At 49.4% G+C, this 23,818-nt stretch overlaps 1 protein-coding gene across 1 annotated transcript in view; it reads left to right on the forward strand.

Moving 5' to 3' along the window:
* The window catches only part of LOC126978884 (uncharacterized), a 35,172-nt gene that overhangs the window by 3,121 nt on the left and 8,233 nt on the right, over positions 1-23,818 (forward strand). Inside the window, exons 3-10 of the mRNA XM_050827998.1 lie at positions 606-739; positions 3,311-3,577; positions 7,447-7,616; positions 8,066-8,178; positions 9,639-11,732; positions 12,718-12,774; positions 14,475-14,604; positions 15,672-15,831. Of these exons, the coding sequence (XP_050683955.1) occupies positions 606-739; positions 3,311-3,577; positions 7,447-7,616; positions 8,066-8,178; positions 9,639-11,732; positions 12,718-12,774; positions 14,475-14,604; positions 15,672-15,831 (3,125 nt within the window). The remainder of the gene's footprint in view (positions 1-605; positions 740-3,310; positions 3,578-7,446; positions 7,617-8,065; positions 8,179-9,638; positions 11,733-12,717; positions 12,775-14,474; positions 14,605-15,671; positions 15,832-23,818) is intronic.

The following is a 23,818-nucleotide window of genomic DNA, read 5'->3' on the forward strand; positions in this document are numbered from 1 at the left end:
GCCTGCTTCCGTTGCGCCGTGTGCCGCGCCGTGCTGCGGCCCGGGTCAGTACTATTATTATAATGTCGCGTGCGCGGCGTGCGGGCGGCGCGTGTTCGCGGCCGAGGCGGTGGCGGCGGACGGGCTGCACGTGCACCGCGCCTGCTTCCGTTGCGCCGTGTGCCGCGCCGTGCTGCGGCCCGGGTCAGTACTATTATTATAATGTCGCGTGCGCGGCGTGCGGGCGGCGCGTGTTCGCGGCCGAGGCGGTGGCGGCGGACGGGCTGCACGTGCACCGCGCCTGCTTCCGTTGCGCCGTGTGCCGCGCCGTGCTGCGGCCCGGGTCAGTACTATTATTATAATGTCGCGTGCGCGGCGTGCGGGCGGCGCGTGTTCGCGGCCGAGGCGGTGGCGGCGGACGGGCTGCACGTGCACCGCGCCTGCTTCCGTTGCGCCGTGTGCCGCGCCGTGCTGCGGCCCGGGTCAGTACTATTATTATAATGTCGCGTGCGCGGCGTGCGGGCGGCGCGTGTTCGCGGCCGAGGCGGTGGCGGCGGACGGGCTGCACGTGCACCGCGCCTGCTTCCGTTGCGCCGTGTGCCGCGCCGTGCTGCGGCCCGGGTCAGTACTATTATTATAATGTCGCGTGCGCGGCGTGCGGGCGGCGCGTGTTCGCGGCCGAGGCGGTGGCGGCGGACGGGCTGCACGTGCACCGCGCCTGCTTCCGCTGCGCCGTGTGCCGCGCCGTGCTGCGGCCCGGGTCAGTACTATTATTATAATAGGATGCTTTCTGGTAACAGGATCATCCTGCCACCACAAGTAGCGCTCGATCACGAGCACGATGCATGAGCCAGCCATCGCCTCCCTCATCCATATTTTAGGGAAGGTCACAACCCGTCCCATGTCGCCCCCACGAGCAGTAACATTTAAGCAAGCATGACAAAGCAATTTGAAAATTCTGCTTATATTTGTAAATTATTAATATTACTTTATTTTTTTTATTCGGAAATCTTACAGTTTACACCAATACACTTTTAAAGAAAAATACAATAACTTAGAAGTATAATATAAGAAGAATTCTATTATACTAGCTTAATCTAGTCAAAGAAATACTTAATTAAAATTTTAAAAGGGTTTCTTACTCTTAACTACTAAAGAACATAAATTGAGGACACGAACATAAAATAATATTAATAGTCAACACATTCGGTTGGAGTTTGAGTAAAGTCAAACTTAAATTATAATTTATTAAACCAATATTTTGTAAGTTATGATTTAACAGTGTTAGGCTTAGAGTTAAATTTATAATTATTAATACTTATTATATTTTTATTTATTTATTTATTTCATATAGGAAAACCAACAGCGTACAATAGTTTTAAATAAAATCTAATAGTGACAAAAAGCCAATTAAAGGTCCTCACGGATAGCGACATATTAGTTTATAATAGTTTCGAACACTTCAGTTAATACTGTCAACGATAGTGATAGATATATTACATACTTATACTTATGCTCTAACAATTCAATGAAAGAATTCGTTACTCAACATGTGTCTAGCCGATGCTACGCTTGTGCAGAATAGGTCTAAGCCTACTCGCTTATCGAGTTTATTAAAGTTACTGCTCACTCGCCACAAGTAGGAATTTTGCCTGTATTTGGTTTTAACTAATGGTGTATGTATAAGAGGATTGAAACGCAAAAGGCTAACAGGGGTATTAAATTTTATTAAAGTTAATAATTCGGGACAGTCAATTAAATTGGAAGTAATTTTCAAGAGGAAAGATATATCTGCTATTTCTCTTCTCATGGAGAGAGGGAGTATGTGAAATCGTTTGCAAAAATTATAATAGTTATCTGATTTAAAATAAATTTTGAGTCGAAAACATAAATACTTAATAAATTTTAATTGTATCCTCTCAATTCGTCTAATGTATGTGTCGTATTGTGGGTTCCACACCTGGGAAGCATATTCGAGTATACTGCGTACGAATGTGCAGTAAAGAATTTTAAATGTTTTGATGTTTTTGAACGAAGCACATGTGCGTTGTACAAATCCCAGGGCGCTTGAAGCTTTCTTGACTATATGTTCAATATGATCATCAAATAACAGTTTAGAGTCATATAAAACTCCAAGATCACGCACAACAGTGTTTTTTGTTAGTGATTGACTTTTTAATTTATAATCCGATGGTATATTGTTATATTTACGTGTAAAAGTCACTACAGAGCATTTGGATGGATTGAGATCAAGCTTATTGGTTTGGCAATAGTTGTCCAGTCGGTCTAGGTCAGCTTGAAGGTTCTCAACATCACTAAGCGTCGCAATGGTATTAAATATCTTCATATCATCAGCAAAACAGAGCAAGCGAGTGTTATGAAAGCAGGTGGAAATATCATTTATAAAGATGGTGAATAATAAAGGACCAAGTAACGAACCTTGCGGAACCCCACTGGGAATGGTTACCCAGCTCGAGATATAGTTACTGATTACCACAGCTTGTGACCTTCTGTCAATATAAGATGAAAACCACCGATGCAAGTCCCCGACAATACCGAAAAGTTGAATTTTCGATAAAAGCGTCTTATGGTCTATTCGGTCAAAGGCTTTGCTATAATCGGTATATACTACATCTACCTGGCTACCATTGTCCATGGCTTCTGTCAGAAATTCACTGAGCAAGATAAGATTGGATACAGTAGATCTCCCTTTGAGGAATCCATGTTGAGATGGGTGGAAGGAGTTCTTTAATGAGTCGTAAACCTGGGTGTGTATTATCTTCTCAAAGACTTTGGCTATTAGGCATAGCTTAGATATAGGTCTGTAGTTTAATACATCCATTTTAGAACCTTTTTTGTGTATTGGTTTAATATAAGCTGATTTCCTAATTTGAGGAAACGTACATTCAGTAAGAGATTTTCTATACAAGAGTGCGATGGGAGTTGCAATAGTTTTAGCACATTTTTTTAAAAATACTTTTACTAAGAGTAAAGCTAAAATCCTTTAAGGTAATCAATTTAAATCAAAATTACTGTATTCTTGATCTACATGATCAAGGAAATGAACTATAGAACAAAAGAGTTCATAAGTTTCAACCGTTCTCACTCTTTCAGTAGCCACTCACTTGATACATGGTCGTAGCCATTACTTAAGGGCTGTGGCTTGTCGAGTCCCTTCCAATATTTTGTTGACTTGCTCAATCCACATCATGGGCATCGGGCTCTACAAAGCGTTCGCTCGACACGTTAGACGCTGCTTGATGTCGAGTTATGACATAATGCTGTTATGAACGCAATATTAGTTGAAGTCTAAAGTAATTGAGTGACACAGCAACTACAAGACGGAGCGCTACGGCAGCCGGCTCGTGTGCCCGCGACACTGGGGCTGCAGCGCGCTGGACGCGGCCGGGCCCGCTCCTCGGCCCGCGCAGGCGCCCGCCACCGCGTCCGCTGCCGTCTCCGCTCCCGCGCCCGCGCTGCTACCCGCAACGCCCGAGCGCATCAGCGTTGAGTTGTCGGACGCACGTGAAATCGACGAGGACGAATGGACCGACAGAAATTTCCTGGCCTCCGAAACTTCTGCGCCTACTGGCCTGAGGTAAACTAACCTAATTATTTATACACACTGTAATACCACTTAGAAACTGCATCACGCCGAAAGAGTAACAACGATATCAAAACAAAAATACCAATTGAGACATGGCTGATATCTCATGCACATTAGATACATAAAAAATAAGACTAGAGCATTTGTAGTAAGAGTTTATTAAGAAATGAAATAGAGCAATAAACTTGTAACATTTATGATCATAAGTTAGAGGTACTGATGTGTTACTAATCCATCCATCACAATTACTGTTATCCATCACAGTGTATGAATGATTGCTTTTTAGTTTGCACATTTGCTTTTCCTGCTGCATTTCTTTCTAACTTGCAACTATCACATCTATTCGGATTTTTATAACATATTTTGTAGACATTTGTATAATACACTATTTGTTGTGTCCTGTGTATTAGTTGCCTATGTACATAATACTCTGGATTTATAACAGCAAACACATTTATTACGCAGACCGTACTAGCAGACCAGATGTCGTCGCCGCCGCTGGCGTTGTACGAAACTTGGTGCCATGTCTAACATCTTCACTTTTCGCTTTCATGCAACAAAAACACTTATTTGCACAATAACTACGCATTGTAAATAATCATAATTTGTTTAATTTATATACTTTCTAGATATGAAATATTTTTTTTTAATTTCAAGTTTTTAACGGAATTCAGAAAGTAGATTATCAAGTCGTGTGTTATTGTTTGTGTTTGTTAATCTCAGAAATTCGTGTTTTATAGATCGACTTGGATGAAGTATTAGTTATTTATGCAACTGTTGTGTAATAAGGGGTATTAAAACACGAATGTGGATTTATCACACGAGGCGAAGCCGAGTTATTAATTATCAACAGTTGCATACAAGACTTTATCTACACCCAGAATATGAATCCTTTAAAAGATTCTGGAACAGTTAGCTTACTGCTAACATTAAAACACTAGTCCTAGTAGTAACCTAATATCATTAATTACTGATTATACACAAATAAACTAAGTATTAATGAAACAATTATTTATTTTAGTAGTAATTTACATTTTGTATAGTGCAATAATTAAAATTCACTCGAATATAATGTTCTTTTACAGTGTTTAAAATGATTCGCTCATTTTTTGTAAACAAAACAATAAAAATATCGAAGAAAAATGGCGGGGATTCGAATAACCTACTTTTTTTTTTACGGCGCGCGACGTTCTGGTAGTGTGGAACGCGCGTAAACGAAAATGTTCTTTTTTTGAAATTCATACAGATACCACGCATAGAGCAATAAGAATTTGGCTGTCTGTTGAAACTCTTTGCGCATGAAGGGATTGAAAAAAAAACATAGGAGTGTTGTTATGAAATTCAGTACAACATTACAACACTCCTTTGAATGATGTAATTGTTATTAGAACATTGGGTGTTTTAATGTTGGCAATAAGCTAACTCTTTCAGAATCTTTAATAGAGGATTTAAAGCATGGGTGTAGACAAAGTATATAATATAGAGTAGTATAGCTTCCAGACAGGTCCCGCCATAAATAATCTGAAATCTAGTTTCAACACCAAATGAAGCATTAGATCTAAAAAGTATCATTTGATAAAGTTAATCTAATAAAGAAGTCTGAAACTATTGAATGTTTATTATTTGGTCTAGCCTAGTCTCAGTTAGGCTTATTGGAATTGCAATAAGACGCCTGCCTATATTCGCTGTATATGTAAGTATGTAACTAAAGTGTAATGCTATATTTTAATGTTTTTCATTGTTTTAGGGTAGTAATGTCAAATAGTAAAGATTTATGTTAATTAATTAAAAAAAAAACAAACACTGAATAAATAAAGGTATTGCGCGAAGAGTATATATATATCAACATTATGAAGATATAATAAGCTAAAAGTTTATAAGAAGTCTTGCGTGACAGGATCATCGAGCCGTTCGACACATGGACCAGCCATTACCTCCCTCGACCATATTATACGGAAGGGAACGATCGGCCGCACGACGCCGCCGTAAGCCATCGCATTTAAGCGAGGCAGACGACCCGGACGCCTGCTGCTATTATATATTCATATTTCATATCATATTCAATTCTCACTAAACACTTTACTATCGACGTCAAACATTCATCAAATAAAAGTAACCTCTGGAAGTTGGTGGTAATTACTACACAAGACCATTGTGTTCGTATTTAACGTTATTTTGACCATTAAATTTACTATAAATAATTGATATTTATGTATTATATATCAGATGTTCCGTGCGTGGAGTTCTGTTATCATACACTTCGAATATACCTACCAAAGAGGATGTAAATACTACGTAAAAAGAGGCGGAACTGCCGAAGTAAAAGTTTAGTTTAGTATGTATTGTGCAATGAGGTTTTGACATAAAAATGCATAAAAGGCATTTATTTTCTCAAAATTGATTCCTTTAGAATTCTTTTGATGTCCGCTTCGGAAAGAAAATGGCGCTCTGAGAGAGAAGATGCGGTGCAAGAAACTCTCCCAGCATTCTTTTTTTGCACTCTTTTCAATAAAAAATATACAATATTGTACAGTCATTTCTATCGCTATAAAATAATCACAATCTAGTCCCAGGCTGTCCGATCATTTAGATATTCAGCAGTGGAGTAATAGGATTTACGACGGAGACATTTTTTTATAAAACATTTAAATTTATTTATAGATAATGCCTGAACAGTGGCTGGAACTTTATTATATAAGTGTATACATTTACCCTTAAAGCTATTATGTATCTTAAGAAGCCTACTCGAATTAGTTACAAGCAATCCCTTATTTCTTGTGTTGTGTGTGTTATAATAATGAAAATCACTATTAAGAGCAAAAAGGTGCCGATTTTTGTGAACATATATTAAATTTTCATAAATGTAATGAGAATGAACAGTCATAATATTTATTTCTTTAAATTTTTCTTTGAGAGACTGTCTATAACCAAGCCGATATATAGCACGTACAGCTCTCTTTTGCAGAGCAAACACTATATCAATGTCAGCAGCATGACCCCATAGTAATATACCGTACGTCATGATGCTGTGAAAATAACTAAAGTACACTAATCTAGCGGTCGCACCATTCGTGTACTCTCTAATCTTTCTTCTAACTGCATATGCCGCAGAGCTGAGTCTATCTGCTAGATGGGCAATATGTGGACCCCACTGAAGCTTTTTATCTAACGTGATACCCAAGAAGACCGTAGTGTCCACAAGTTCCAATCTCTGGTCATTTATATTTACGTTGGTTTGTACCTCCGCTGTGTTTGGTGAAATGAACCTTAAACACGTTGTTTTTTACTGTTTAAGTGCAGATTATTCGTCTCAAACCAACACACTATCTTTGAGAGTGCATTGTTTACCTCGTCATCAATATCCGCACGTCGCTTCACTTTAAAAATAAGTGAAGTATCATCAGCAAACAATACAATTTCATGGCTATCATCTATCACAAACGGTAGATCGTTAATATATATAAGAAACAAGAAAGGACCGAGAATAGAACCCTGTGGAACACCTATTCCCACAGGTTTACCCGAAGACCGTTTGCCATTTACATCGACTATTTGATATAAGTTTGAAATAGTAGTAGTTACAGTATGGCGATTGGCCACGAAGTGTACTCCAGCTAAGTTTGAAAGCGAATAGTTGCTTAAACGTTGTGGATTTCGGCTATCTCCGTTTTTTATAAGTTTATAGTCGTCATTTGTCAATCGACAGATGTACCTTCGTTAGAGATGTTGTTTTTCTTTGCACGCTTTGTCAGTCCATATTTTGTAAGTCTATGTCTATTACCGATGGAACATTGTTTTGTGTATTGTGTTTTGTAATTTTGTACAGTTTTTACTGCAATTTGTATTTATCATTTGAGCAGCAGTGATGAGGAGGAATCGAGTACCGAAGAGTACATCGACGCGGATGAGAGCGAGGATGAGGCGGCGCGCTTCCCAGAGCCGGCGATGGACGCACACCACATGCCGCACTCTCGCTTGTACTGCTCCGACGCGGACGACTCGTTCCCTTACGACGAATACTCTGATGACGGTGGGTCCTATCACTTTATGATTCACAGTTGTTTCCTTTCAATTATATTGGTTGTCGCCACGATATACCACGCGCATCACATTCTGACGGTTACTTAAATTGTCCATGAATGTTCTCCTGGAATGATATCTACAATAAAAAAAAAGTTATTTAATAAGGGACACTGTCGTTACGACAATATGTAACTATAATTTCCTAGACGTCACAGAACTAAAAAGGTTCACAATAAAATAGTTTTAACTTATACTGCTATCAAATTGTCAAAATAAAGTGCAGATTTGCGTTGTTGCGACTGGTTTAGATGTGGTTCGTGTCATATGAATTGTTTTAAAAAGGTTTTGAGTATCTACTTACTTGTGTTTATAGGCACACGCACAGATGTTATTTAGTTGGAATGTCCCAAGTAATAAATGAGTCAATAAAGGTAACATGTGTGTGTATGTCGCCAGGGGCGGAGTCGTCGGGGGCGGAGTCGTGGTCCCGCATGGAAGAGGCCCGCGAGGCGCGCCGGCGGGAGGTGCCGCGCGCGCCGCCTGCGCCCGCGCACCCCGACACCAGCGAGGTAGCGAGCTGCCGGCTGCTCTAGCGACCTCGCGCACTCGCCATGCCATATCACAGACTAACTGGAGAACAACAACAACAAATAATCCGAACCGATATGACTTAGGAACCTTCAAACTGAAATAACACACCCAACGCATCTCCTGAACTTGGTGTGGCGGGTGTCCACGGGCAATTACTCTTGCCCGTTAGAGTACAGACTATGACCGTCCGATGCGGAAATAAGTAGTCGGTACTTATTATTTGCCATTTCTCTTCAATTTACCTCTGCATACATTTTTTCTTATAGTATTGTGAGGGCGCGAATTGTACCCGTTTTAGCTTGTTAAATAATAATACGCGTTTCTCCAGAGATCTTCACACTGCAATCTGAATATGAAAATCGATACTTAATAAGTAAACAACAATGCGATCAATGTATACAAAACTTAAAAATATTCACTTGAAATACAAATGGAATGATATATATTATAATATTGACACATCCCAAGCTCACGATCAGTGCCGACCAGTGACAGTGGGCGGACAGCGCCAGGCGTGTTCCGGTAAGATGCCTGCACACTGACTTACCGCGTGTTGTGTTCGTGTTCCGCCTGTGTTCATGTGCCTAGTGCGATGTAACTAATGGTTATGATCATCGCTTGGGAATTGTCAATTAATCACGTGACTCTCAAAATGGGAGGTTCAGAAAAATTGCGTAATATCACAACGAGATAAGAAGAATTATAGGAAAGATTAAAATGTTAAAACTTTCAATCACGTGATTAAATGCACAATCCCTTTTCACAATAATTAATTAATAGATTTATATCCAAGCTACTTTGCAGGAATTATTTATTAAGTTCGTATCCCACATTAACAATAATTGTTGTGTTATTTATAGACGAGCATGTTGGCGCAGCCACCACATTTGCCGATATCTAATATCTAGCATTACCTACAGTTTGACGTTTGACGAGCTTCTACCAACGCGAGCTTATTAACTTAATCCTTGTTTAAATTATTTAGATTTAGGTTAAGACTGTTGGTCCTCCTTAATAATAAATAATTGCTTCGCTGTGATATGTCTTTTGTTTTAATCTCAATAAAACAAATCCAGGTTGTCGAAACAGCCGACAGCTAATCGTTTTGATGTCACGTGATGTGAGCATATATTTTGGTTAGACCACTCATCTCGGTTATACTTTAATTACAGGCAAAGCCAGTTATGGAATTCCTCATGGTTCATAGGCAAAGTAGTTTAATCTAAATCTTATTTATGTTATTATCTAATTTATGTCTATAAAACATCGTCGAATAGTTGTAGTAGAACCATTACAGCGCTTATTTTTTGTATTTACAGTAAACGGTACGTTGGATTAAGTTAGTGTGCAAGCACAATTCGCACTCCCCTATGTATAAACTCATAATTTTGTTGATAGTGTAATAATTACTTTATAATGAAGCTATCAAATATTGTAGATGGAGACTGAAGAAAGCGAGTCGAGCGACGACGAGGTCTCATCAGCGACAGAGGTTTCAACTGATAGTGAGTTTGCACGAGAGGAGAGCGCTCCCGTTCCGTCGCCTCCTGCGATCCTGGTGACAGAGGCACCTGCGCCCATCCCGTCCGCCCCCCCGCCCCCTGCGGCGCCCGCCTACGACTACCCGCTCAGTAGAACCAAATCAGCAGGTGGACTCGCTACCAAACGAGCGCTAGAGCTGAAGAGGAAGTACCTCCTCGGCGAACCTTCCCCGCCCGCTGTCAGGAAGTCCGAGTCCACGTCGCAGCTCGACACTAAGTTAGAAGCTTTCCGCTTTAATATAACAGAGTTCCAAAAAATGTTGCATCCGGCCACACAGCCTGTGCACAAACCGTACGTCTCGTTTCAACTGACCGATCCGACGGGGCCGCCGCAAACTACTCCTGACATCCCAGATATAATCAAAAATGTATGCAGCGATGCGCCGGTCGATTTACTAACCAAAGGCGATTCGCCTCTATGTAAACAGAACTGGAATGAGTCTAGCCACGACGCAGTCAAGTATGACCTGGAGACCGATTCGTTATCAGAGGAGTCGCACACTGAAACTGCACCCAAGTCTGTCCCGAGAGTCGAGGTGCACGACGAGGTCGGCGACCTGGTACAGTTGGACAGTTTGATATTAGTCAGCGAAGAGATTGACCGGCCACAATATACCGGAGAAACGATCTCTGGCAATGTTTGGGAGACCAATGTTGCAAATGAAACTGACAACTCGGAATCCTGTAAAGACGCGACTACTTTAGCATTGACGGAGAACGAATTCTCCGACTGGGCTGCCGAAGGTGTCGTGGTTGACGATTGCAGCATCGACGATAAGGAGGACAGGAGCCGGAATAAGACTCCTCGTTCTCTGAGCGGCCCCAAGTTAATACACGATGCCAAGAATATATCGGCCATAGCCAGTCATGTGTGTGGACGCAGCGGCTCGCCCGATCTCGTCGGCTACTCTAATGCGATCGAACACTTGGAATTCGCAGACGAAGTGGAGCACGACCATTTTATTAGCGCACCGGTGCCGCTGCGCAACGAGGGCTACATGGAGCTGGTGGATGATGGATACGAGCCGTACGCCGCAAGTAAGGACCGTTCGATGAACTTTATTGAGAGAGCGTACGCTGAGACCGCCGTGAAGCCGGCCGGACAGACCGAGGCGCCTGCGCAATTTACCGATATGTCTGACAATTTACAATACATCGACGGCTCTGATTCCAAATCTGAGAGTATCTTGAATGATAATGTTAACACGAATCCGAATTTTGCATCTGACTCAAAGTCACACACTGCAGTTGCAGACAATGTGGCCTCACCTCCCAACGAAATATTGAGTAATGCTAGCACAGGATTCAGACGAACCGATACTGGCGAAGTCGAGACGGCGAACAATTTAGAAGAGAAGCTCTTATCGATAAGTCTATCCGAACTTTCACCACCTCTCGACATGACCGACCGAGACTGCCTAAAAGCATCACTGGCGAATGAAAAAAAAAGTATAGACGACGATCGTGACGATATCTCTCCGCCGTTGGCCTGCGAGACGACCGATCGGCACGCGACTCACATAAATCTGCGTTCGTACTCGCCGGCCATCTGCAGGTCCGCGAGCGAAACGTTCAAACATAGCGCGGCCGGGACCTCGATGAACAAGAATTGGATGCTATCGATCAAGCTGAACCCCGAGCCCGATAACGTGACCATGGAGAAGGTGCAGGAATTGAAGAGGGAGCGTGACGAGCAGACTGAGGTGGTGCGGTGGCTGGTGCTGGAGCGGCTGGGCGCGGCGCGGGGCCGGGTGCGCGTGCGCAGCCGCGCGCGTTTGCCGCCCGGGCCGGCCACGCCGCCGCCCGTGCCGCCGCCGCCCGCGCTCGCGCCGCCGCCACCTCCCACACCTCCGACACCTCCGCCGGCGCTTATGCGTCTGCCCCCTTCCGCCTCCCTCTCGGACCCGGAGTTGATGAGGGAGCGATGGCCGAAATCTTTTGTGAGGAGTATATCCAACTATCTCAACAAACGCCTGAGCCCTCGTCACAAGGTAATTGTTTGACCTTATTAAAATTTGTTAGCTAACAATACTTTCTTAATCACTTGAACTCATCACACCACAATTCAAAGCCTGTTTTACGTTACATAACATGATTACAAACGATACTCGTATCGTCAGAATCGGTTGTCATCAAAAAATCTGCGACCTTTTGTTTTATTTTCAAATAAGAAGGAGCAAACGAGCAAGAGGCTCACATGATAGGAAGTTTTGAGGCAAACGCCCACGGACATCCGCAGGAAGATCAGGGGTCAAGTTGCCACCTTTTAGGTATTATGCTCATTAAGGGCGTGTGCTCTAATCTTGAAGGTCCCTGAATCCTATCAGTTCGGGAAAACTGCAGCTGTCAAAGTATTCGATTTTATCTAATCTATTGATATTGAAACCAAAACTCAAACATTGGTTTATGATCCAGTCTGTAATTTTTTTACAAGTAAATCTTTCTTCCGGGGAGTTGATGAATCGAAATAGATTATTCTAGAAATTTGAACTATAGCAATGAATCAGGAACAAAATATTAACTGTGTAGTAGGTATAAAAAATACCTACTACACAGTTAGGTCGAGTTCGTGAGTTTTTGTTGGGCGGTGTATATCATTTTGCAAACATCGAGGAAAATCTACAAAATACATATATCACTCAATTTTTGTTTTAAAAATAATTATGGTACAACTTTGATCATGAAAACCCTTGAGAAAGGACGCAGGCTATTTAATGAATAAATTTAATCACAATACAATTAAATAAATAAAAAGAGTTTCTTGTGCGCAATGTTCTGATCCTTTGAAATGGCTGGTAGAATCGGACTTTTAAGTGATATAAATCCTACATTCAATAAAAGTATTTGATTTTTTTTTTCAAAAGAATATAAAAATACCCTACTACCCAGTGATAACAATGAATATTATTTTGGCACAGACAGGAGCTTCTAGCACAGAGGTCTCCGATAAAACTATAACCATTATTAAATTTTCAGTATGCATCGGAGCCGGCCCTGACGATGCACGTAAGCAAACATGTCACATACAGTATCGTGAGTCGCATGTTGTCTCTCTCGCACCCACCATTCGCTCATTGTATGCCTATGTCTGTCTCGCTCGGTCTCACACTGCCTTTTGCTGTCTAGCCCTAATTAAAACACATACCTAACGTTTTTTGTGTAGCTGCTAGCCGTACCGTCAGATGTCTGTTTGTCTTGTTTCAAACTATAATTAACAATTCAGAATGAATTACATGTACTTTTGTATTATGTTTTACAACGTGGCTGAAGATGCTAATTATATGACATCTGTTGATTACTACTAGCTTACAATTAAATCATTTGAATTTAAATTTGATTTCAAAAAGTTCAAATATTTCAAGAAATTAAAAACTGTGACATGAGTTGCGCATTAAGCAATAGGCATGCATGATGACGTCAGGCGTCAATGTGGTTGAACTGCTAGCCGTGTCCGTAAGCTATGAATCACCTATTAAAGTTATCATGTGACATGATAATTATCTATTAGAGGTACCTGTTACAAGCGGCGATGTTCACAGGCAAAAGCTTCCAGTGCTAGTGCTACTGTTGTTTTGTTACGATCTCTATTGAACCTCGAACCGAAATTAAAGTTCCAACAAAACACACGGTGCTATTTCACGTTTTGGAGGCTGTGTGGCATGCTTTCGTATTTCGTTTAAGGATTATCCAACCTATTACTGGGTTCCAATCATGTGACAATTTAAAACTATCTTCTCGATTAAAATTCTTTATTTGGAAATTTAATTTGCTTCAGATAGTTTCCGAATAGAATGTCGGTTACACGATAATTTATAAACGCCCGCAGATATTTGGTTGTCTTTATTTTTACTGCTTTTAGTGTTCCTTGGTAAGGCATGAAATAGCTTTGTATGGCTATAGACGCTTATCCGCAACTACAATTATTTTTATATTCTCCATGATGTTCTATGGGTAACTTATGTTTCATTGCAATTCTGTTCTGTGTACAAAACTTAATAATATTGATATAGAAACTGTGCATGAAAGACATTTTAGAGGAAAAATATTAAAATAATTTAATTTAATTAGTGATACATAAGAAAAAGTGTCGATGGCGTCTACTGCGGCGAACCGACGCCCGCCACGTTTCAATGTGCTTTCAGTTTTCTAATTCATATATATACGTTTTCATTAGAGGCTTTATAAGGTCGGCAACGCTCTTGTGATTCCTGTGATATTATAAGAAAATTTACTTATCTTGTCAGTTTATTTATTATTAACAGTGACTTGTATAAATACCACTGGGCAGGCTGCTACATATGTTTGACAGCATATTTTTGTGCCTATTTGAAGCGCCACTCGCGAGCTTACAGACATTTACCATTGACGTTTAATACAAATGGCTGCGAGCGAAGCGTACAATACTCTGAAATATTTTTGTATTTTGAATTAATATCAGTCGTTTTCCGTGTTATTTATACTTCAGGAATGAACGTAATAACGTACACATTTTTTTATAAATCGTTTTCCCATCGATGTTTGTTTAGCTGAGGTTGTCATCAAAGGTTTTAGTATCGCAGACTCTCGCTACATGGCCAAAATGGCGAATATCAAACAGGCACAAAAGCACTTTGACAGCGGCCAGTCCAGTGGTAAATAGCCGAAAGAGCGATAGCTGAGCGTCAGCACTTATCCCAAAAGCTGAGCAGGCCGCTTCATAACATGTGTGTAATGTGACGTGCGCTTGCTTGTAGAACGAGCAGGGAGGGCGGGAGCGGCGCCACACGTCCGCGGGCAGCCTGGAGCGGGCCCCGCCCCCCGTGCCCCCGCCCCCCGCCGGCTACTGCCCGCCGGCCGCGGCCAGCGTCAGCCCGCGACACGCAGGTACACAACTACCAAATACAAAATATGAGTGGAAGTATTTGTTATAAAGTTATGGTGGCTCAGTGGTCATTAGCTACTTTCTGTGACCAATTCTCTCACGTTAGTACGCGAAAATTATACTGTCATTATTTTATCCAACAAATTATTATAAACATAATTTAAATAACATTGATTAGTTATTTATGGACCATAACACCTAATTTAAACGCCTACTACGTCTGATATTATCCAAATATGGTGATGGTACTTTAGGCCGATAACAGTAGTACCTTTGGGATAATAGATCCTTATTTTATTGCCTTGATAAAGCTGCCCAGCAACAAGTTGTTAACAAGATGTGTTCATGTTCATTTTAGTTAATAGTACTAACGCCGTTCATGTAAATCCAATTATTTCTATATTTTAAGCAAGAGGTTCCCAGACTTTATTCTCATAGATGACTTTAAAAAAATGTCCTGGTTATGTGGATCCTGCATGTCTACCCAAAAAAATACTAATGAAGTAAGAATAAAAAGGTCAACCTTTCTCGGCTTTCTATTCTCGTATGAAAGGTTCTATAATTACTCGGTTCTGTATTTAATTTTTAATACGTACCTACCACACGCGAACATTAATAAAAAAATAAAAAAAACTTATTTCAATATAAAATAAAAGTATTTCCATAAAAAATACGCAGCTAAATATTTAATTTTCCGACATTGACGAACATTAAAATCGTGGTTGGGCCCTTTGTACGTGTGCAAGCGTTTTGAACGGGCGCTATTGCAAGTCTCATTACAAAAATATTTGTAGATTCGACGTGGCCTATGAATTGTGAACCTTTATTTTTTTTATCTGAGCTTCTGATAGACTATGGGGGTCCACACTTTGGAAACTAATGTTTAAAAGAAATAATAATTTAAAATATAAACCTTAATCTAACGATATATTAATTGTGGAAATATTTGGATGCTAAAATGCATGAGAATCAACGCTTCAGCTCGATGGGAATGTATATGTTTTGTAATGTGTACTTCTCGAATGAATGATGTCGTCCCGTGTCTATTCTCAACTCACACTACTAAAAGCAAGTTACGCCGGGAACGGAGCTGAGCGGTCGAACAGAGGTGACGCGGACGAGCGCGACGCGATGCAGCTGTGGTTCGAGGCGCGGTGGGCGCGGTTGGTGGCGCAGCGGCGGGCGAGAGACGAGGCCAGGGATGAGCCCGCAGCGAGGAGACTCGCACGGCTAGAACGACGACTAGCGCGCCCCCTCTCGGGTACCGTATTATATATTGACACGTGACACGATGCAGCTGTGGTTCGAGGCGCGGTGGGCGCGGTTGGTGGCGCAGCGGCGGGCGAGAGACGAGGCCAGGGATGAGCCCGCAGCGAGGAGACTCGCACGGCTAGAACGACGACTAGCGCGCCCCCTCTCGGGTACCGTATTATATATTGACACGTGACACGATGCAGCTGTGGTTCGAGGCGCGGTGGGCGCGGTTGGTGGCGCAGCGGCGGGCGAGAGACGAGGCCAGGGATGAGCCCGCAGCGAGGAGACTCGCACGGCTAGAACGACGACTAGCGCGCCCCCTCTCGGGTACCGTATTATATATTGACACGTGACACGATGCAGCTGTGGTTCGAGGCGCGGTGGGCGCGGTTGGTGGCGCAGCGGCGGGCGAGAGACGAGGCCAGGGATGAGCCCGCAGCGAGGAGACTCGCACGGCTAGAACGACGACTAGCGCGCCCCCTCTCGGGTACCGTATTATATATTGACACGTGACACGATGCAGCTGTGGTTCGAGGCGCGGTGGGCGCGGTTGGTGGCGCAGCGGCGGGCGAGAGACGAGGCCAGGGATGAGCCCGCAGCGAGGAGACTCGCACGGCTAGAACGACGACTAGCGCGCCCCCTCTCGGGTACCGTATTATATATTGACACGTGACACGATGCAGCTGTGGTTCGAGGCGCGGTGGGCGCGGTTGGTGGCGCAGCGGCGGGCGAGAGACGAGGCCAGGGATGAGCCCGCAGCGAGGAGACTCGCACGGCTAGAACGACGACTAGCGCGCCCCCTCTCGGGTACCGTATTATATATTGACACGTGACACGATGCAGCTGTGGTTCGAGGCGCGGTGGGCGCGGTTGGTGGCGCAGCGGCGGGCGAGAGACGAGGCCAGGGATGAGCCCGCAGCGAGGAGACTCGCACGGCTAGAACGACGACTAGCGCGCCCCCTCTCGGGTACCGTATTATATATTGACACGTGACACGATGCAGCTGTGGTTCGAGGCGCGGTGGGCGCGGTTGGTGGCGCAGCGGCGGGCGAGAGACGAGGCCAGGGATGAGCCCGCAGCGAGGAGACTCGCACGGCTAGAACGACGACTAGCGCGCCCCCTCTCGGGTACCGTATTATATATTGACACGTGACACGATGCAGCTGTGGTTCGAGGCGCGGTGGGCGCGGTTGGTGGCGCAGCGGCGGGCGAGAGACGAGGCCAGGGATGAGCCCGCAGCGAGGAGACTCGCACGGCTAGAACGACGACTAGCGCGCCCCCTCTCGGGTACCGTATTATATATTGACACGTGACACGATGCAGCTGTGGTTCGAGGCGCGGTGGGCGCGGTTGGTGGCGCAGCGGCGGGCGAGAGACGAGGCCAGGGATGAGCCCGCAGCGAGGAGACTCGCACGGCTAGAACGACGACTAGCGCGCCCCCTCTCGGGTACCGTATTATATATTGACACGTGACACGATGCAGCTGTGGTTCGAGGCGCGGTGGGCGCGGTTGGTGGCGCAGCGGCGGGCGAGAGACGAGGCCAGGGATGAGCCCGCAGCGAGGAGACTCGCACGGCTAGAACGACGACTAGCGCGCCCCCTCTCGGGTACCGTATTATATATTGACACGTGACACGATGCAGCTGTGGTTCGAGGCGCGGTGGGCGCGGTTGGTGGCGCAGCGGCGGGCGAGAGACGAGGCCAGGGATGAGCCCGCAGCGAGGAGACTCGCACGGCTAGAACGACGACTAGCGCGCCCCCTCTCGGGTACCGTATTATATATTGACACGTGACACGATGCAGCTGTGGTTCGAGGCGCGGTGGGCGCGGTTGGTGGCGCAGCGGCGGGCGAGAGACGAGGCCAGGGATGAGCCCGCAGCGAGGAGACTCGCACGGCTAGAACGACGACTAGCGCGCCCCCTCTCGGGTACCGTATTATATATTGACACGTGACACGATGCAGCTGTGGTTCGAGGCGCGGTGGGCGCGGTTGGTGGCGCAGCGGCGGGCGAGAGACGAGGCCAGGGATGAGCCCGCAGCGAGGAGACTCGCACGGCTAGAACGACGACTAGCGCGCCCCCTCTCGGGTACCGTATTATATATTGACACGTGACACGATGCAGCTGTGGTTCGAGGCGCGGTGGGCGCGGTTGGTGGCGCAGCGGCGGGCGAGAGACGAGGCCAGGGATGAGCCCGCAGCGAGGAGACTCGCACGGCTAGAACGACGACTAGCGCGCCCCCTCTCGGGTACCGTATTATATATTGACACGTGACACGATGCAGCTGTGGTTCGAGGCGCGGTGGGCGCGGTTGGTGGCGCAGCGGCGGGCGAGAGACGAGGCCAGGGATGAGCCCGCAGCGAGGAGACTCGCACGGCTAGAACGACGACTAGCGCGCCCCCTCTCGGGTACCGTATTATATATTGACACGTGACACGATGCAGCTGTGGTTCGAGGCGCGGTGGGCGCGGTTGGTGGCGCAGCGGCGGGCGAGAGACGAGGCCAGGGATGAGCCCGCAGCGAGGAGACTCGCACGGCTAGAACGACGACTAGCGCGCCCCCTCTCGGGTACCGTATTATATATTGACACGTGACACGATGCAGCTGTGGTTCGAGGCGCGGTGGGCGCGGTTGGTGGCGCAGCGGCGGGCGAGAGACGAGGCCAGGGATGAGCCCGCAGCGAGGAGACTCGCACGGCTAGAACGACGACTAGCGCGCCCCCTCTCGGGTACCGTATTATATATTGACACGTGACACGATGCAGCTGTGGTTCGAGGCGCGGTGGGCGCGGTTGGTGGCGCAGCGGCGGGCGAGAGACGAGGCCAGGGATGAGCCCGCAGCGAGGAGACTCGCACGGCTAGAACGACGACTAGCGCGCCCCCTCTCGGGTACCGTATTATATATTGACACGTGACACGATGCAGCTGTGGTTCGAGGCGCGGTGGGCGCGGTTGGTGGCGCAGCGGCGGGCGAGAGACGAGGCCAGGGATGAGCCCGCAGCGAGGAGACTCGCACGGCTAGAACGACGACTAGCGCGCCCCCTCTCGGGTACCGTATTATATATTGACACGTGACACGATGCAGCTGTGGTTCGAGGCGCGGTGGGCGCGGTTGGTGGCGCAGCGGCGGGCGAGAGACGAGGCCAGGGATGAGCCCGCAGCGAGGAGACTCGCACGGCTAGAACGACGACTAGCGCGCCCCCTCTCGGGTACCGTATTATATATTGACACGTGACACGATGCAGCTGTGGTTCGAGGCGCGGTGGGCGCGGTTGGTGGCGCAGCGGCGGGCGAGAGACGAGGCCAGGGATGAGCCCGCAGCGAGGAGACTCGCACGGCTAGAACGACGACTAGCGCGCCCCCTCTCGGGTACCGTATTATATATTGACACGTGACACGATGCAGCTGTGGTTCGAGGCGCGGTGGGCGCGGTTGGTGGCGCAGCGGCGGGCGAGAGACGAGGCCAGGGATGAGCCCGCAGCGAGGAGACTCGCACGGCTAGAACGACGACTAGCGCGCCCCCTCTCGGGTACCGTATTATATATTGACACGTGACACGATGCAGCTGTGGTTCGAGGCGCGGTGGGCGCGGTTGGTGGCGCAGCGGCGGGCGAGAGACGAGGCCAGGGATGAGCCCGCAGCGAGGAGACTCGCACGGCTAGAACGACGACTAGCGCGCCCCCTCTCGGGTACCGTATTATATATTGACACGTGACACGATGCAGCTGTGGTTCGAGGCGCGGTGGGCGCGGTTGGTGGCGCAGCGGCGGGCGAGAGACGAGGCCAGGGATGAGCCCGCAGCGAGGAGACTCGCACGGCTAGAACGACGACTAGCGCGCCCCCTCTCGGGTACCGTATTATATATTGACACGTGACACGATGCAGCTGTGGTTCGAGGCGCGGTGGGCGCGGTTGGTGGCGCAGCGGCGGGCGAGAGACGAGGCCAGGGATGAGCCCGCAGCGAGGAGACTCGCACGGCTAGAACGACGACTAGCGCGCCCCCTCTCGGGTACCGTATTATATATTGACACGTGACACGATGCAGCTGTGGTTCGAGGCGCGGTGGGCGCGGTTGGTGGCGCAGCGGCGGGCGAGAGACGAGGCCAGGGATGAGCCCGCAGCGAGGAGACTCGCACGGCTAGAACGACGACTAGCGCGCCCCCTCTCGGGTACCGTATTATATATTGACACGTGACACGATGCAGCTGTGGTTCGAGGCGCGGTGGGCGCGGTTGGTGGCGCAGCGGCGGGCGAGAGACGAGGCCAGGGATGAGCCCGCAGCGAGGAGACTCGCACGGCTAGAACGACGACTAGCGCGCCCCCTCTCGGGTACCGTATTATATATTGACACGTGACACGATGCAGCTGTGGTTCGAGGCGCGGTGGGCGCGGTTGGTGGCGCAGCGGCGGGCGAGAGACGAGGCCAGGGATGAGCCCGCAGCGAGGAGACTCGCACGGCTAGAACGACGACTAGCGCGCCCCCTCTCGGGTACCGTATTATATATTGACACGTGACACGATGCAGCTGTGGTTCGAGGCGCGGTGGGCGCGGTTGGTGGCGCAGCGGCGGGCGAGAGACGAGGCCAGGGATGAGCCCGCAGCGAGGAGACTCGCACGGCTAGAACGACGACTAGCGCGCCCCCTCTCGGGTACCGTATTATATATTGACACGTGACACGATGCAGCTGTGGTTCGAGGCGCGGTGGGCGCGGTTGGTGGCGCAGCGGCGGGCGAGAGACGAGGCCAGGGATGAGCCCGCAGCGAGGAGACTCGCACGGCTAGAACGACGACTAGCGCGCCCCCTCTCGGGTACCGTATTATATATTGACACGTGACACGATGCAGCTGTGGTTCGAGGCGCGGTGGGCGCGGTTGGTGGCGCAGCGGCGGGCGAGAGACGAGGCCAGGGATGAGCCCGCAGCGAGGAGACTCGCACGGCTAGAACGACGACTAGCGCGCCCCCTCTCGGGTACCGTATTATATATTGACACGTGACACGATGCAGCTGTGGTTCGAGGCGCGGTGGGCGCGGTTGGTGGCGCAGCGGCGGGCGAGAGACGAGGCCAGGGATGAGCCCGCAGCGAGGAGACTCGCACGGCTAGAACGACGACTAGCGCGCCCCCTCTCGGGTACCGTATTATATATTGACACGTGACACGATGCAGCTGTGGTTCGAGGCGCGGTGGGCGCGGTTGGTGGCGCAGCGGCGGGCGAGAGACGAGGCCAGGGATGAGCCCGCAGCGAGGAGACTCGCACGGCTAGAACGACGACTAGCGCGCCCCCTCTCGGGTACCGTATTATATATTGACACGTGACACGATGCAGCTGTGGTTCGAGGCGCGGTGGGCGCGGTTGGTGGCGCAGCGGCGGGCGAGAGACGAGGCCAGGGATGAGCCCGCAGCGAGGAGACTCGCACGGCTAGAACGACGACTAGCGCGCCCCCTCTCGGGTACCGTATTATATATTGACACGTGACACGATGCAGCTGTGGTTCGAGGCGCGGTGGGCGCGGTTGGTGGCGCAGCGGCGGGCGAGAGACGAGGCCAGGGATGAGCCCGCAGCGAGGAGACTCGCACGGCTAGAACGACGACTAGCGCGCCCCCTCTCGGGTACCGTATTATATATTGACACGTGACACGATGCAGCTGTGGTTCGAGGCGCGGTGGGCGCGGTTGGTGGCGCAGCGGCGGGCGAGAGACGAGGCCAGGGATGAGCCCGCAGCGAGGAGACTCGCACGGCTAGAACGACGACTAGCGCGCCCCCTCTCGGGTACCGTATTATATATTGACACGTGACACGATGCAGCTGTGGTTCGAGGCGCGGTGGGCGCGGTTGGTGGCGCAGCGGCGGGCGAGAGACGAGGCCAGGGATGAGCCCGCAGCGAGGAGACTCGCACGGCTAGAACGACGACTAGCGCGCCCCCTCTCGGGTACCGTATTATATATTGACACGTGACACGATGCAGCTGTGGTTCGAGGCGCGGTGGGCGCGGTTGGTGGCGCAGCGGCGGGCGAGAGACGAGGCCAGGGATGAGCCCGCAGCGAGGAGACTCGCACGGCTAGAACGACGACTAGCGCGCCCCCTCTCGGGTACCGTATTATATATTGACACGTGACACGATGCAGCTGTGGTTCGAGGCGCGGTGGGCGCGGTTGGTGGCGCAGCGGCGGGCGAGAGACGAGGCCAGGGATGAGCCCGCAGCGAGGAGACTCGCACGGCTAGAACGACGACTAGCGCGCCCCCTCTCGGGTACCGTATTATATATTGACACGTGACACGATGCAGCTGTGGTTCGAGGCGCGGTGGGCGCGGTTGGTGGCGCAGCGGCGGGCGAGAGACGAGGCCAGGGATGAGCCCGCAGCGAGGAGACTCGCACGGCTAGAACGACGACTAGCGCGCCCCCTCTCGGGTACCGTATTATATATTGACACGTGACACGATGCAGCTGTGGTTCGAGGCGCGGTGGGCGCGGTTGGTGGCGCAGCGGCGGGCGAGAGACGAGGCCAGGGATGAGCCCGCAGCGAGGAGACTCGCACGGCTAGAACGACGACTAGCGCGCCCCCTCTCGGGTACCGTATTATATATTGACACGTGACACGATGCAGCTGTGGTTCGAGGCGCGGTGGGCGCGGTTGGTGGCGCAGCGGCGGGCGAGAGACGAGGCCAGGGATGAGCCCGCAGCGAGGAGACTCGCACGGCTAGAACGACGACTAGCGCGCCCCCTCTCGGGTACCGTATTATATATTGACACGTGACACGATGCAGCTGTGGTTCGAGGCGCGGTGGGCGCGGTTGGTGGCGCAGCGGCGGGCGAGAGACGAGGCCAGGGATGAGCCCGCAGCGAGGAGACTCGCACGGCTAGAACGACGACTAGCGCGCCCCCTCTCGGGTACCGTATTATATATTGACACGTGACACGATGCAGCTGTGGTTCGAGGCGCGGTGGGCGCGGTTGGTGGCGCAGCGGCGGGCGAGAGACGAGGCCAGGGATGAGCCCGCAGCGAGGAGACTCGCACGGCTAGAACGACGACTAGCGCGCCCCCTCTCGGGTACCGTATTATATATTGACACGTGACACGATGCAGCTGTGGTTCGAGGCGCGGTGGGCGCGGTTGGTGGCGCAGCGGCGGGCGAGAGACGAGGCCAGGGATGAGCCCGCAGCGAGGAGACTCGCACGGCTAGAACGACGACTAGCGCGCCCCCTCTCGGGTACCGTATTATATATTGACACGTGACACGATGCAGCTGTGGTTCGAGGCGCGGTGGGCGCGGTTGGTGGCGCAGCGGCGGGCGAGAGACGAGGCCAGGGATGAGCCCGCAGCGAGGAGACTCGCACGGCTAGAACGACGACTAGCGCGCCCCCTCTCGGGTACCGTATTATATATTGACACGTGACACGATGCAGCTGTGGTTCGAGGCGCGGTGGGCGCGGTTGGTGGCGCAGCGGCGGGCGAGAGACGAGGCCAGGGATGAGCCCGCAGCGAGGAGACTCGCACGGCTAGAACGACGACTAGCGCGCCCCCTCTCGGGTACCGTATTATATATTGACACGTGACACGATGCAGCTGTGGTTCGAGGCGCGGTGGGCGCGGTTGGTGGCGCAGCGGCGGGCGAGAGACGAGGCCAGGGATGAGCCCGCAGCGAGGAGACTCGCACGGCTAGAACGACGACTAGCGCGCCCCCTCTCGGGTACCGTATTATATATTGACACGTGACACGATGCAGCTGTGGTTCGAGGCGCGGTGGGCGCGGTTGGTGGCGCAGCGGCGGGCGAGAGACGAGGCCAGGGATGAGCCCGCAGCGAGGAGACTCGCACGGCTAGAACGACGACTAGCGCGCCCCCTCTCGGGTACCGTATTATATATTGACACGTGACACGATGCAGCTGTGGTTCGAGGCGCGGTGGGCGCGGTTGGTGGCGCAGCGGCGGGCGAGAGACGAGGCCAGGGATGAGCCCGCAGCGA

The sequence above is a fragment of the Leptidea sinapis genome, chromosome Z, assembly GCF_905404315.1.
Source record: "Leptidea sinapis chromosome Z, ilLepSina1.1, whole genome shotgun sequence".
NCBI lineage: Eukaryota > Metazoa > Arthropoda > Insecta > Lepidoptera > Pieridae > Leptidea > Leptidea sinapis.